The sequence below is a fragment of the Salvelinus namaycush genome, unplaced genomic scaffold, assembly GCF_016432855.1.
Source record: "Salvelinus namaycush isolate Seneca unplaced genomic scaffold, SaNama_1.0 Scaffold275, whole genome shotgun sequence".
Lineage (NCBI taxonomy): Eukaryota > Metazoa > Chordata > Actinopteri > Salmoniformes > Salmonidae > Salvelinus > Salvelinus namaycush.
Genome location: NW_024059619.1, coordinates 17,501 through 32,500, shown reverse-complemented (window position 1 = coordinate 32,500; position 15,000 = coordinate 17,501). Strand labels below are relative to the sequence as shown.

At 48.4% G+C, this 15,000-nt stretch overlaps 1 protein-coding gene across 1 annotated transcript in view; it reads left to right on the top strand.

Annotated features, from left to right (window-relative positions):
* Positions 1-15,000, top strand: part of LOC120039489 (protein unc-80 homolog) — a gene marked incomplete at its 3' end in the record, with an annotated part of 71,924 nt that overhangs the window by 41,260 nt on the left and 15,664 nt on the right. The window contains exons 22-30 of the mRNA XM_038984900.1: positions 5,229-5,335; positions 5,846-5,945; positions 10,089-10,261; positions 10,615-10,827; positions 11,007-11,142; positions 11,957-12,090; positions 12,361-12,538; positions 13,444-13,643; positions 14,031-14,138. Of these exons, the coding sequence (XP_038840828.1) occupies positions 5,229-5,335; positions 5,846-5,945; positions 10,089-10,261; positions 10,615-10,827; positions 11,007-11,142; positions 11,957-12,090; positions 12,361-12,538; positions 13,444-13,643; positions 14,031-14,138 (1,349 nt within the window). The remainder of the gene's footprint in view (positions 1-5,228; positions 5,336-5,845; positions 5,946-10,088; positions 10,262-10,614; positions 10,828-11,006; positions 11,143-11,956; positions 12,091-12,360; positions 12,539-13,443; positions 13,644-14,030; positions 14,139-15,000) is intronic.

The window sequence follows — 15,000 nt, the reverse complement described above, 5'->3', positions numbered from 1 at the left end:
GAGGAATGGACATGGGAGGAAATTCTGGACGGTAAAGGACCCTGGGCAGAGCCAGAGGAGTGTCGCCGCCCCAAAGCGGAGCTGGAGGCAGCAAAAGCGGAGAGGCGGCATTATGAGGCGCTAGCAAGGCAGAGCGGCTGGAAGCCCGAGAGGCTCACCCAAACATTTCTTGGGGGGGGGCTAAAGGGGAGTGTGGCGAAGTCAGGTAGGAGACTTGCGCCAACTTCCCGGGCTTACCGTGGAGAGCGAGAGTACGGGCAGACACCGTGTTGTGCGGAAGAGCGCACGGAGTCTCCTGTACGTGTGCTTAGCCCGGTGCGGGTTATTCCACCTCCCCGCACTGGCCGGGCTAGATTGAGCATTGAGCCAGGTGCCATGAAGCCGGCTCAACGCGTCTGGTCTCCAGTGCGTCTCCTCGGGCTGGTGTACATGGCACCAGCCTTACGTATGGTGTCCCCGGTTCGCCAACACAGCCCAGTGCGGGTTATTCCACCTCCCCGCATTGGTCGGGCTACGGGGAGCATTCAACCAGGTAAGGTTGGGCAGGCTCGGTGCTCAAGGGAGCCAGTACGCCTTCACGGTCCGGTATATCCGGCGCCACCTTCCCGCCCCAGCCAGGCTTCCAGTGCGTCTCCAGAGCCCTGTTCCTCCTCCACGCACTCTCCCTGTGGTGCGTGTCTCCAGCCCAGTACCTCCAGTTCCGGCACCACGCACCAAGCCTCCTGTGCGTCTCCAGAGCCCTGTACGCACTGTTCCTTCTCCCCGCACTAGCCTTGAGGTGCGTGTCTCCAGTCCGGTACCACCAGTTCCGGCACCACGCACCAGGCCTACTGTGCGCCTCAGCAGGTCAGAGTCGGCGATCTGCCCAGCGCCGTCTGAGCTGCCTGCCTGCCCAGCGCCGTCTGAGCTGCCTGCCTGCCCAGCGCCGTCTGAGCTGCCTGCCTGCCCAGCGCCGTCTGAGCTGCCTGCCTGCCCAGCGCCGTCTGAGCTGCCTGCCTGCCCAGCGCCGTCTGAGCTGCCTGCCTGCCCAGCGCCATCTGAGCCATCCGTCTGCCCAGCGCCGTCAGAGCCGCCCGTCTGTCCCGAGCCGTCAGAGCCGCCCATCTGTCCCGAGCCGTCAGAGCCGCCCGTCTGTCCCGAGCCGTTAGAGCCGTCTGTCAGTCAGGAGCCGCTAGAGCCGTCCGTCAGTCAGGAGCCGTCCGTCAGTCAGGAGCTGCCAGAGCCGCCAGCCAGTCAGGAGCTGCCAGAGCCGCCAGCCAGTCAGGATCTGCCAGAGCCGCCAGCCAGTCAGGATCTGCCAGAGCCGCCAGCCAGTCAGGAGCTGCCAGAGCCGCCAGCCAGTCAGGAGCTGCCAGAGCCGCCAGCCAGTCAGGAGCTGCCAGAACCGCCTGCCAGTCATGAGCCGCCTGCCAGTCATGAGCCGCCCTCCAGTCATGAGCCGCCCTCCAGTCATGAGCCGCCCTCCAGTCATGAGCCGCCCTTCAGTCATGAGCTGCCCTTCAGTCATGAGCTGCCCTCCAGTCATGAGCTGCCCTCCAGTCATAAGCTGCCCTCCAGTCATAAGCTGCCCTCCAGTCATGAGCTGCCCTCCAGTCATGAGCTGCCCCTCAGTCCGGAGCTGCCTTCAGTCCGGAGCTGCCCTTCAGTCCAGAGCTGCTTCTCTGTCCGGAGCTGCCCTTCAGTCCAGAGCTGCCTCTCTGTCCGGAGCTGCCCCTCTGTCCTGAGCTACCTCGCTGTCCTGAGCTACCTCTCTGCCCTGAGCTACCTCTCTGTCCTGAGCTACCTCTCTGTCCTGAGATACCTCTCTGTCCTGAGCTGTCTCCTAAATCATGTGGGGGCCTTGGGGAGGATTCCTAGGCCAAGGTCGGGGGCGAGGGTCGCCACTCAAAGGACGCTAAGGAGGGGGACAAAGACAGTGGTGTCCTCGTCCTGCGCCGGAGCCGCCACCGCGGACAGATGCCCACCCAGACCCTCCCCTTGAGTTTTAGGGGTGCGTTCGGAGTCCGCACCTCAGGAGGGGGGTACTGTCACGTCCTGACCAGAGTTCTTATGTGTTGTGCTTGTTTTAGTGTTGGTCAGGACGTGAGCTGGGTGGGCATTCTATGTTGTGTGTCTAGTTTGTCTGTTTCTGTGTTCAGCCTAATATGGTTCTCAATCAGAGGCAGCTGTCAATCGTTGTCCCTGATTGAGAATCATATATAGGTGGCTTGTTTTGTGTTGGGGATTTGTGGGTGGTTGTTTCCTGTGTCAGTGTTTGTGCCACACGGGACTGTGACGGTTAGTTTGTTTGTTATTTTGTATTGTGTATAGTTTCGTGTATATTAAATCATGGAAACTTACCACGCTGCACATTGGTCCTCCGATCCTTCTCGCCTCTCCTCGTCCGAGGAGGAGGAAGAGCTAGACTGCCGTTACAAATACTTTGTAGAGCCACCTTTTGCAGCAATTACAGCTGCAAGTCTCTTGGGGTATGTCTCTATAAGCTTGGCACATCTAGCCACTGGGATTTTTGCCCATTCTTCAAGGCAAAACTGCTCCAGCTCCTTCAAGTTGGATGGGTTCCGCTGGTGTACAGCACTGTTTAAGTCATACCACAGATTCTCAATTGGATTGAGGTCTGGGCTTTGACTAGGCCATTTCAAGATATTTAAATGTTTCCCCTTAAACCACTCGAGTGTTGCTTTAGCAGTATGCTTAAGGTCATTGTCCTGCTGGAAGGTGAACCTCCGTCCCAGTCTCAACTCTCTGGAAGACTGAAACAGGATTCCCTCAAGAATGTCCCTGTATTTAGCATCATCCATCATTCCTTCAATTCTGACCAGTTTCCCAGTCCCTGCCAATGAAAAACATCTCCACATCACGATGCTGCCACCACCATGCTTCACTGTGGGGATGGTGTTCACGGGGTGATGAGAGTTGTTGGGTATGCGCCAAACATAGCGTTTTCCTTGATGGCCAAAAAGCTGACCAGAGTACCTTCTTCCATCTGTTTGGGGAGTCTCCCACATGCCTTTTGGCGAACACCAAACATGTTTGCTTATTTTTTTCTTTAAGCAATGGCTTTTTTCTGGCCACTCTTCTGTAAAGCCCAGCTCTGTGGAGTGCATGGCTTAAAGTGGTCTTATGGACAGATACTCCAATCGGTGCATGTTACAAATAAAGTTGGATTTGATTTAAATACTTATGTAAATGCACTGTATCTGATGGGAAATCGGGCATATTGGACCAATTGTTTGTATGCTGATTTTTGAATATTCGCATGAAAATCTGTCGCCAATTGGATAGAAACCTATCTACTGACACCAATGTATGATTCATTGAAAATGCAACTTTGTCACTGGATCATTAATGTGTCATTCTCTGTGTTCACTAGAGTGTAGTGATGAACTCGTAGCATCTCTCTAACGTTGTGTTTCTAAGTATATGGTTTGCATGTTGGCAAATTTCATGTTTCTGTAGGCTAACTTCATGCTTCTGTAGGCTAACATGTTCTGTAGGCTAACGCCATGCTTCTGTAGGCTAACTTCATGTTCTGTAGGCTAACATGTTCTGTAGGCTAACGTCATGCTTCTGTAGGCTAACATGTTCTGTAGGCTAACATGCTTCTGTAGGCTAACATGTTCTGTAGGCTAACATTATGTGACATCATGTTTCTGTAGTCTAGCATCGTGTTTCTAATGTCATGTTTCTGTAGGCTAACGTCATGTTTCTGTAGGCTAACATCATGTTTCTGTAGACTAACATCATGTTTCTGTAGGCTAACGTCATGTTTCTGTAGGCTAACGTCATGTTTCTGTAGGCTAACGTCATGTTTCTGTAGGCTAACGTCATGTTTCTGTAGTCTAACATCATGTTTCTGTAGTCTAACATCATGTTTCTGTAGTCTAACATCATGTTTCTGTCGTCTAACATCATGTTTCTGTAGGCTAACATCATGTTTCTGTAGTCTAACATCATGTTTCTGTAGGCTAACACCATGTTTCTGTAGGCTAACATCATGTTTCTGTAGTCTAACATCATGTTTCTGTAGTCTAACGTCATGTTTCTGTCGTCTAACATCATGTTTCTGTCGTCTAACATCATGTTTCTGTAGGCTAACATCATGTTTCTGTAGGCTAACACCATGTTTCTGTAGGCTAACACCATGTTTCTGTAGTCTAACACCATGTTTCTGTAGGCTAACATCATGTTTCTGTAGTCTAACACCATGTTTCTGTAGTCTAACATCATGTTTCTGTAGGCTAACATCATGTTTCTGTAGGCTAACACCATGTTTCAGTAGTCTAACACCATGTTTCAGTAGTCTAACACCATGTTTCTGTAGTCTAACATCATGTTTCTGTCGTCTAACATCATGTTTCTGTAGGCTAACATCATGTTTCTGTAGGCTAACACCATGTTTCTGTAGTCTAACATCATGTTTCTGTAGTCTAACGTCATGTTTCTGTAGGCTAACGTCATGTTTCTGTAGGCTAACATCATGTTTCTGTAGGCTAACGTCATGTTTCTGTAGGCTAACGTCATGTTTCTGTAGGCTAACATCATGTTTCTGTAGGCTAACATCGTGTTTCTGTAGGCTAACACCATGTCTTGTTGTACGGGTGATGAGTAGACAATTCACTTAATCTCTTTATGGTCTTCTTTTGTATTCCTTTTGTCCCTAGCATGCCGTGGGACTGTTCACCTTCCAATTACCGTCTCTGTCTTACGTATGTGTGTATGTATGTGTGTGTATGTATGTGTGTGTGTGTGTGTGTGTGTGTGTGTGTGTGTGTGTGTGTGTGTGTGTGTGTGTGTGTGTGTGTGTGTGTGTGTGTGTGTGTGTGTGTGTGTGTGTGTGTGTGCTTCACAGACCCTCTCTGTTTGTTTGTTGTGTACAACTGCTCTTATGTGCCTTGTTCTATGACAAAGTATTTTATGCTATTCTGTCTGCATTTGTGTGGATTATAACTTCTATTCATGTGTATGCTTCTGTGTGTGTGTGTGTGTGTGTGTGTGTGTGTGTGTGTGTGTGTGTGTGGGTGTGTGTGTGTGTGTGTGTGTGTGTGTGTGTGTGTGTGTGTGTGTGTGTGTGTGTGTGTGTGTGTGTGTGTGTGTGTGTGTATTCAGTATGTGTTCTGCCAGTATGTGTATGTCTCGATGTATAAGTGTGATGTTTACCCCTCTGCACTCCTCCTTCCCTCCATCCATCCCTCCATTCCTCTGACTGGGGTGGGGTGTGTTTGCAGGTAACTGGCTTAAGCGGTCATCTCTTTCTGGGCTGACCGACGGGGTCGAGGACTTGTTGGACATCAGCTCTGTGGACCGACTCTCCTTCATCCGCCAGAGCTCCAAGGTCAGGGGTCACCTACTGACCACAAGGGGTCGTGTCTCTCACAACTGTCTACTTCAGTGCTCTCCAACCCTGTTCCTGGAGAACTAGCATCCTGTAGGTTTTCGCTCCAACCCCAGTTGTAACTAACCTGATTCAGCTTATCAACCAGCTAATTATTAGAATCAGGTGTGCTAGATTAGGGTTGGAGAGAACCTATAGGACCGTAGCTCTCCGGGAACAGGGTTGCAGAGCCCTGGTCTTACTGCCATGGGCTGATGTATAACCTTTTCTCACGACTGAGCTGAGCACACCATGTCCTCTTGTATTGTTACCTGGGCATTTTGATCATTTCTAAGGGATAGACAACCAAATCTATTTAAATGTCTAGTTAGATGGCAGCTTTGTGTTTCTTTTGTTTACAACTTGTTATTTCTGTTTATATATTTATTTATCTTTTTAATGCTACATATTTGTTGTTCTACTGCCGGTGGTGTGGACAGTCTTTTCTCTCTCCACCGCCCCTGCCTGCAGGTGAAGTTCACCAGCAACGTGAAGCTGTCAGAGGGCGGCGGGGGAGCAGGGGGCGTGGAGTACGGCCGGGACGAGGAGGAGAATTTCTTCAAGCGGCTCGGTAAATGGCGGTCTGGCAGGCGGAACCCATCCAAGCTTCACCACACAGAAGAGAAAGATGGTAGACCCCCCGGGGTGTCCCCTATCACCCCCCGCCCGCTCGCCCCCTCACCCCGTCCGCTCGCCCCCTCACCCTGCCCGCTCGCCCCCTCACCCCGCCCGCTCGCCCCCTCACCCCGTCCGCCTCTCTGTGTGTATGTGCCTGACTGTCCTGTTCCGTCCGTAGTCTGTCCGTTGGCCTGTCCTGTGCGTCCAGTGCTCTGTACACTCTCTGCCGCCATCTTTCATGCTAGTGGTGTTTCTATGTATTTGCCGGCCACTGCCTGTGCAAGCCCTTGCCCTATACATGATGCCCTAGACTCATACATGATGCCCTAGACTCATACATGATGCCCTTGACTCATACATGATGCCCTAGACTCATACATGATACCGTAGACTAATACATGATGCCCTAGACTCATACATGATTCCCTAGACTCATACATGATAGCCTAGACAAAAACATGATGTCCTATACTCATACATGATGCCCTAGACTAATACATGATGCCCTAGACTCATACATGATAACCTAGACTCATACATGATGCCCTAGACTGATACATGATGCCCTAGGCTCATACATGATGCCCTAGACTCATACACAATGCCCTAGACTCATACATGATTCCCTAGACTCATACATGATACCCTAGACTCATACATGATGCCCTAGACTCATACATGATACCCTAGACTCATACATGATACCCTAGACTCATACATGATTCCCTAGACTCATACATGATGCCCTAGACTCATACATGATACCCTAGACTGATACATGATGCCCTAGACTGATACATGATGCCCTAGGCTCATACATGATGCCCTAGACTGATACATGATGCCCTAGACTCATACATGATGCCCTAGACTCATACATGATTCCCTAGACTGATACATGATACCCTGGACTCATACATGATAGCCTAGACTAAAACATGATGCCCTAGACTCATACATGATGCCCTAAACTCATACATGATACCCTAGACTGATACTACATGATGCCCTAGTCTCATACATGATGCCCTAGACTCATACATGATAGCCTAGACTCATACATGATACCCTAGACTCATACATGATGCCCTAGACTGATACATGATACCCTAGACTGATACATGATACCCTAGACTCATACATGATACCCTAGACTGATACATGATACCCTAGACTCATACATGATGCCCTAGACTCATACATGATAGCCTAGACTAAAACAAGATGCCTTAGACTCATACATGATGCCCTAAACTCATACATGATACCCTAGACTGATACTACATGATGCCCTAGACTCATACATGATGCCCTAGACTCATACATGATGCCCTAGACTCATACATGATAGCATAGACTGATACATGATAGCATAGACTCATACATGATGCCCTAGACTCATACATGATGCCTTAGACTCATACATGATGCCCTAGACTCATACATGATGCCCTAGACTCATACATGATAGCCTAGACTAATACATGATGCCCTAGACTCATACATGATACCATAGACTCATACATGATGACCTAGACTCATACATGATGCCCTAGACTCATACATGATGCCCTAGACTCATACATGATAGCATAGACTGATACATGATAGCATAGACTCATACATGATGACCTAGACTCATACATGATGCCCTAGACTCATCCATGATACCCTAGACTGATACATGATACCCTAGACTCATCCATGATACCCTAGACTGATACATGATACCCTAGACTCATACATGATGCCCTAGACTCATACATGATGCCCTAGACTCATACATGATGCCCTAGACTCATACATGATAGCATAGACTGATACATGATAGCATAGACTCATACATGATGCCCTAGACTCATACATGATGCCTTAGACTCATCCATGATACCCTAGACTGATACATGATACCCTAGACTCATCCATGATACCCTAGACTGATACATGATACCCTAGACTCATACATGATGCCCTAGACTCATACATGATGCCCTAGACTCATACATGATGCCCTAGACTCATACATGATAGCCTAGACTAAAACATGATGCCCTAGACTCATACATGATACCCTAGACTCATACATGATACCCTAGACTCATACATGATACCCTAGACTCATACATGATACCCTAGACTCATACATGATGCCCTAGACTCATACATGATACCCTAGACTCATACATGATGCCCTAGACTCATACATGATGCCCTAGACTCATACATGATAGCCTAGACTAAAACATGATGCCCTAGACTCATACATGATACCCTAGACTCATACATGATATCCTAGACTCATACATGATGCCCTAGACTCATACATGATACCCTAGACTCATACATGATACCCTAGACTGATACATGATACCCTAGACTCATACATGATGCCCTAGACTCATACATGATGCCCTAGACTCATACATGATGCCCTAGACTCATACATGATGCCCTAGACTCATACATGATACCCTAGACTCATACATGATACCCTAGACTCATACATGATGCCCTAGACTCATACATGATGCCCTAGACTCATACATGATGCCCTAGACTCATACATGATAGCCTAGACTAAAACATGATGCCCTAGACTCATACATGATACCCTAGACTCATACATGATATCCTAGACTCATACATGATGCCCTAGACTCATACATGATAACCTAGACTCATACATGATACCCTAATGTGGGGACATCTCCAGAAGTTATAGTAACCATCAGCTTTTTAAGCAAATGACCATCTTTTAGCTCACTGGACAGTCCCTTGTCACCTCTGCCCAGTGCCCACACCGACAGGCCCTTATTATACCCCATTGGGGTTTTTTTGTCCCCGGGGTCTGTTCCATCCCTGTTTAATGGCAGCCATGTTGAACTCTTCTCCTGGCCAGAGGAGGCTCCATGGTCCTTCTGCTAGCACGGCACAATCTAGCCATATACAGACACCTCCATGTCCTCCAATGTCCCCATGGATATGAGAGACAGGTAAAGGGACCAGGAGAAGGAGGGAGAGAGGGACAAGACAGGTAGAGTAACCGGGAAAAGGAGGGAGAGAGGGACAAGACAGGTAGAGGGACCGGGAGAAGGAGGGAGAGAGGGACAAGACAGGTAGAGTAACCTGGAAAAGGAGGGAGAGAGGGACAAGACAGGTAGAGGGACAGAGAGAAGGAGGGAGAGAGGGACAAGACAGGTAGAGGGACCGGGAGAAGGAGGGAGAGAGGGACAAGACAGGTAGAGGGAGAAGGAGGGAGAGAGGGACAAGACAGGTAGAGGGACAGGGAGAAGGAGGGAGAGAGGGACAAGACAGGGAAGAGGAGAGGGGGATAGACGAGGGGTAGAGAGTGGGACTTTAAACACAACATGTGGGGCACATGGTGCTGTAACTGTCTTGTCTTCGTTGAACCACTTATCCCATTATGGATAGAAACCCACAAAATCAAGAAATATTACCATGAAGAGTTACAACAAAGTCATCATATTTGTTGAATGTTGCACATTTCCTAGCTTAATGACCGTGTGTCCATCTTTCTCTCCAGCTTCATTTGTTAAGTGGCTCGATGGTGCTTTTCATTCAATGGATTCAGACATGACCTAATCATGCTATGTTCTATGGGCAGTCTGTTCTCTCGTTCTTTTGTGTGATCATGTTGCTATATGGGTGTGTCATTCATGCCAGCACTCGCAAAGATAATGCCCAGAGCCCTGAGTTTTTCCTGGTTAGATCAGATGGTCAGAAAAACCTCCAGGCTCTAGTTATGCTGTAGAATAGAGGTCCAGGCCCCAGATGGCCCTAGTCTGCCCTACTCACCTCTTTTTTTCTGTTACTGCTGTTTCTCTCTCTGTCTCTCTGTTCTCCCCCATCACTTCCTCCCTCCCCCTTCCTCTTGCTCTCTCTCTCTTCTCCTCCTATCCCTCCCCTCCCCTCCTCCTTCCCCTTTTCCTCCGCTCTCTCTCTATCTATTGCTGTTCTCCCCCTATCCCTCCCTCCCCTCCTCTCTTTCTCTTTCTCTCCTCTACCCTTCCCCATCCTTCCCATACCTCATCTCCCCTCCCCCCCTCTCTCTCCCGCTCCCTTCCTCCTCCACCAGGGCCCCAGGGGTTCCAGGAGCGCCTGGCAGCAAGCCAGGAGGCCATGAAGAACAAGAACGTGGTGAACCTGGCCGCCATCCGCCAGGGCATGAAACGCTTCCAGTTCCTGTTGAACTGCTGCGAGCCAGGCACCATCCCTGACGCATCCATCCTGGCCGCTGCGCTCGACCTGGTCAGTTACACTGTAGTCTCAGGCTGGAGTTAAATCAAACCGGTCATGTTACACATTGTCTTTGTTTAATTCAGTGTTTTTCAATCCTGTCCTCTGGATTCCCCAGCCTTTCCACATATTTCATCTGTTCCAATACTAGCACATCTTATTCAATGAATCAGTGATCAATCAACTGCTGTATACTCCTGTGAGGGGAGTCTACCAGGTAGTAATACGCATTTTTTACTAGACTCGACCATTCTGGAATGTTATTTGACAGAGGGAAATATTTGTAAATATTGCAATATGGGATTGATTGAAATAAGATTTCAGGGATCTGACAGGACATTATTGTACTTCCTGGTGTCTGACAGGAAGCTCCCGTGGTTGCCAGAGCCTCCCTGTTCCTGGAGTGCGCCCGCTTTGTCCATCGTTGTAACCGTGGCAACTGGCCCGAGTGGATGAAGGGTCACCACGTGAACATCACCAAGCGGGGTCTGTCTCGGGGACGCTCGCCCGTGGTGGGAAACAAGAGGAACCAGAAGCTCCAGTGGAATGCAGCCAAGCACTTCTGTCAATGGGGAGATGTGAGTGACTTTCTGATGGGATGACCAACTATCAAATGATTCTACTGACCGAGATTGTGTATGAAGATAGGCACTAATAGTGTGTGTGTGTGTGTGTGTGTGTGTGTGTGTGTGTGTGTGTGTGTGTGTGCGTGCGTGCGTGCGTACGTGCGTGTGTGTCTCTGGCCTTCCTCTCCCAGGCCATTGGTACGCGTCTCAGTGAGCTGTGCCACTCAGACAGCGAGAGTCCTGCCAACATCCTGGGTTTCATCTACGACGAGGAGACCAAGCGAAGATTGAGAAAGGAGGACGAGGAGGAGGACTACTTAGACGACAGTAAGCCATAGAAAAGGAAAAGTCACTTTGAAGGGAAATATGGTTCACAGAAGAATCGTGTTAATTTGTATTTTGAGTGAACTATCCCTTTAAAATTAGCATAATAAGCAAATCCATTCAATCCACCACATCTGCCGTGAAAGGTGACAGAGCTAGAGTGTTGTTTGTCAGACCATGAGGCATCCCGAAAATTGGTCTTCTCGCAAAATCGTCTATAGCGTCTGAACGGTTTGGAAAGACAAGACTCTCACGAACAAGATGGTGTTCTCAGTTTTGCTCTATGACCCCCACAAGCTTCTTTGGACTCGTCTGAAGTCGGTATAGCCGATCTGCCGACTTCTGTCTGTAGCGTCCGAACAGTTTGGTCTACACACTATGACCCCTCTGTGGAAATAATACGTACATGGCGGTTGTTTTGCTCTAGGGCGCCACTGCCCTCACAAGACTTGTCTGAGGGTCCCCTGGTACCAGTTGAAAATATGAATGGAGGTATACTGTATATGGAGACTGTTTAGTGCCAAAACAATGTTCAGATATAGGACAGACACTTTAGAACCAGCTTCCTTTTGATTTTTGGGGGGGACTATCTGTTGTTCCATGTAGTGAATCTGTTATTCAATGCATTTGTATGGGCTAGTAGCAGTAAGGCCAAGTAAAAACGTTCATCAAATAATTGTTTTATATATTTTTTTATATTTCAAGAGGTCTTAGATCCTTGGTATGACCTAAAAACAATTCCATATAGCTTAGTAGAACCCCCCCTCTTCGACTCTTATAGGTTAAGCCAATTTTGACCCCAAATATCCGTCCCCAGATACAGTCAACCCAACAAAATGCGGCTGTCCTTTCGCTCTCAAGATGGCCGCCTGCCAGTTACTGCTGGAGATCACCACGTTCCTCAGAGAGACATTCCCCTGCCTCCCCCGGCCACGCACAGAGCCCCAAGTGGTCAGTAGGAGAACTTCACTTACTTGACACTTACTACTCTAATGCAATCATATCCCTATAAATCAATTTGTGTGTGTGTGTGTGTGTGTGTGTGTGTGTGTGTGTGTGTGTGTGTGTGTGTGTGTGTGTGTGTGTGTGTGTGTGTGTGTGTGTGTGTGTGTGTGTGTGTGTTCGCGCATATTTGTGTGTCTGTCTGTTCGTATATGTCTGTCCATGTGTGTGTGTGTGTGTCTGTCCGTGTGTGTATGTCTGCGTTGTGTGTGTTTGTAGGATTTGGAGAGCTGTCGATTGAGGCTGGACCCTGAGCTGAGTCACCACCGTTATGAGAGGAAGATCAGCTTTGCCGGTATCCTAGACGACGAGGACGGCCACGACTCTCTGAACAGCAGCAGCCACACACTCAAGTCTGACACGGCCTGCGACGACAAGAAGGCCCAGGAGCCTCTGGGTAATTGAGTTCTGCTAAATTGGCCGTGTCATAAGGGTCCCTGTCAGATGAAAATCTCTAAAACAGAAACTTTTCAGGAAACTGAAAAAACAACCATATTTTCTCATTAAGAAACATTTAATTATAAAACTTCAAAAGCTATAAAGTTTTTGGTTATAGTAAAAAAACATGTTGGGTGTGGGGTATTTTTTTGGGGGAAACAGGTAACTTCCTGCAAAAAAAATGTGTTTTATAATGCTATTCTACATATTTTGTCATGAGGTTATGAGAAATAGTTTCTATCTGTTAGCAAATTTCCTGCAAATCTGCACATTTTGTTATCATATGCTATCTAGGGGGCCCACAACCTCCCCCAAACATGGGTTGTGTGCCCCATGGAGGTTGGTGGCCCCAGGGCACATGCCCTACGTGTCCGTTTGGTAATCCGGCCCTGTGTGTGTGTGTGCCTTGTATAAAGTGTTACCAAGATGTTTTAAACCCAGTGTATGGGAAGTATGGGACTTCATAAACCCAGTGTATGGGAAGTATGGGACTTCATAAACCCAGTGTATGGGAAGTATGGGACTTCATAAACCCAGTGTATGGGAAGTATGGGACTTCATAAACCCAGTGTATGGGAAGTATGGGACTTCATAAACCCAGTGTATGGGAAGTATGGGACTTCATAAACCCAGTGTATGGGAAGTATGGGACTTCATAAACCCAGTGTATGGGAAGTATGGGACTTCATAAACCCAGTGTATGGGAAGTATGGGACTTCATAAACCCAGTGTATGGGAAGTATGGGACTTCATAAACCCAGTGTATGGGAAGTATGGGACTTCATAAACCCAGTGTATGGGAAGTATGGGACTTCATAAACCCAGTGAGATTGCGGACTAACCTTTTGAATTCTGCCCGTCCAGCTCCCATCAGGAAGAGTCGTGCCGGGGGCTCTCGCCTGCTGCAGATCAAGGGGGCCAGGAGTTTCAGGGTGAAGAAGGGGGGCTCTCTGTCCTCCATCCGCCGGGCCGGCAGCCTGAAGAGCACCAAGATGTCCCGCCAAGACTCAGAGTCAGAGAACGAGGAGGGACTGCTGTCCCAGAGCAGGGACACTGTCACTGATATAGGTAACAACACAGTAACCACTAATCTCAGATTCCCAACCCCATATCCTAACCTTGACCATTAGGTGGGTGAATAAGATCTGATCTGGTGACAACTTCTACTGCCTATTCTAATCACAGATGTAGGCCCCCTAAACCCGATATAGTGCACTACTTTTAGCCAGGGCCCTATGGAGCCCTATTTGCCTACTACTCAGTCATAGTAGTCACCTGTCATTCAACAACTCTGTATCAAAATGTGATGTATAGCATTCATTGTCATCTGTCCCCTTTGGGTAGTTAACTCAATGACGAACTATGTTTGTTCGATGGGAGATGCAAAATATCGGATTTCCACGAGGAGAGTCAGTGAAGTAAACTGACACATTATTGTTGTGTGTTGTGACATCACAGGAAGTCCATGGAGCACCAGTGAACCCAGTATTGAGCCAGAGGGTTCAGGAGGCACCGGCGGAGGAGAGGACAACTACCACCGTAACATGTCCTGGCTGCATGTAGGTGCTGTGTGTGTGTATGCCTACTTTTACGTGCGTACCTACATGCGTGCATTCAATTTAGCATACTTGTTTGTGACCTGTACAGCGCATTCACCTGACCACACATGCTATAAAGCTAGCACATTGCCCTCATCAAGCCCATTCACCTGACCACACATGCTATAAAGCTAGCACATTGCCCTCATCAACCCCATTCACCTGACCACACATGCTATAAAGCTAGCACATTGCCCTCATCAACCCCATTCACCTGACCACACATGCTATAAAGCTAGCACATTGCCCTCATCAAGCCCATTCACCTGACCACACATGCTATAAAGCTAGCACATTGCCCTCATCAAGCCCATTCACCTGACCACACATGCTATAAAGCTAGCACATTGCCCTCATCAACCCCATTCACCTGACCACACATGCTATAAAGCTAGCACATTGCCCTCATCAACCCCATTCACCTGACCACACATGCTATAAAGCTAGCACATTGCCCTCATCAACCCCATTCACCTGACCACACATGCTATAAAGCTAGCACATTGCCCTCATCAACCCCATTCACCTGACCACACATGCTATAAAGCTAGCACATTGCCCTCATCAACCCCATTCACCTGACCACACATGCTATAAAGCTAGCACATTGCCCTCATCAAACCCATTCACCTGACCACACATGCTATAAAGCTAGCACATTGCCCTCATCAACCCCATTCACCTGACCACACATGCTATAAAGCTAGCACATTGCCCTCATCAACCCCATTCACCTGACCACACATGCTATAAAGCTAGCACATTGCCCTCATCAAACCCATTCACCTGACCACACATGCTATAAAGCTAGCACATTGCCCTC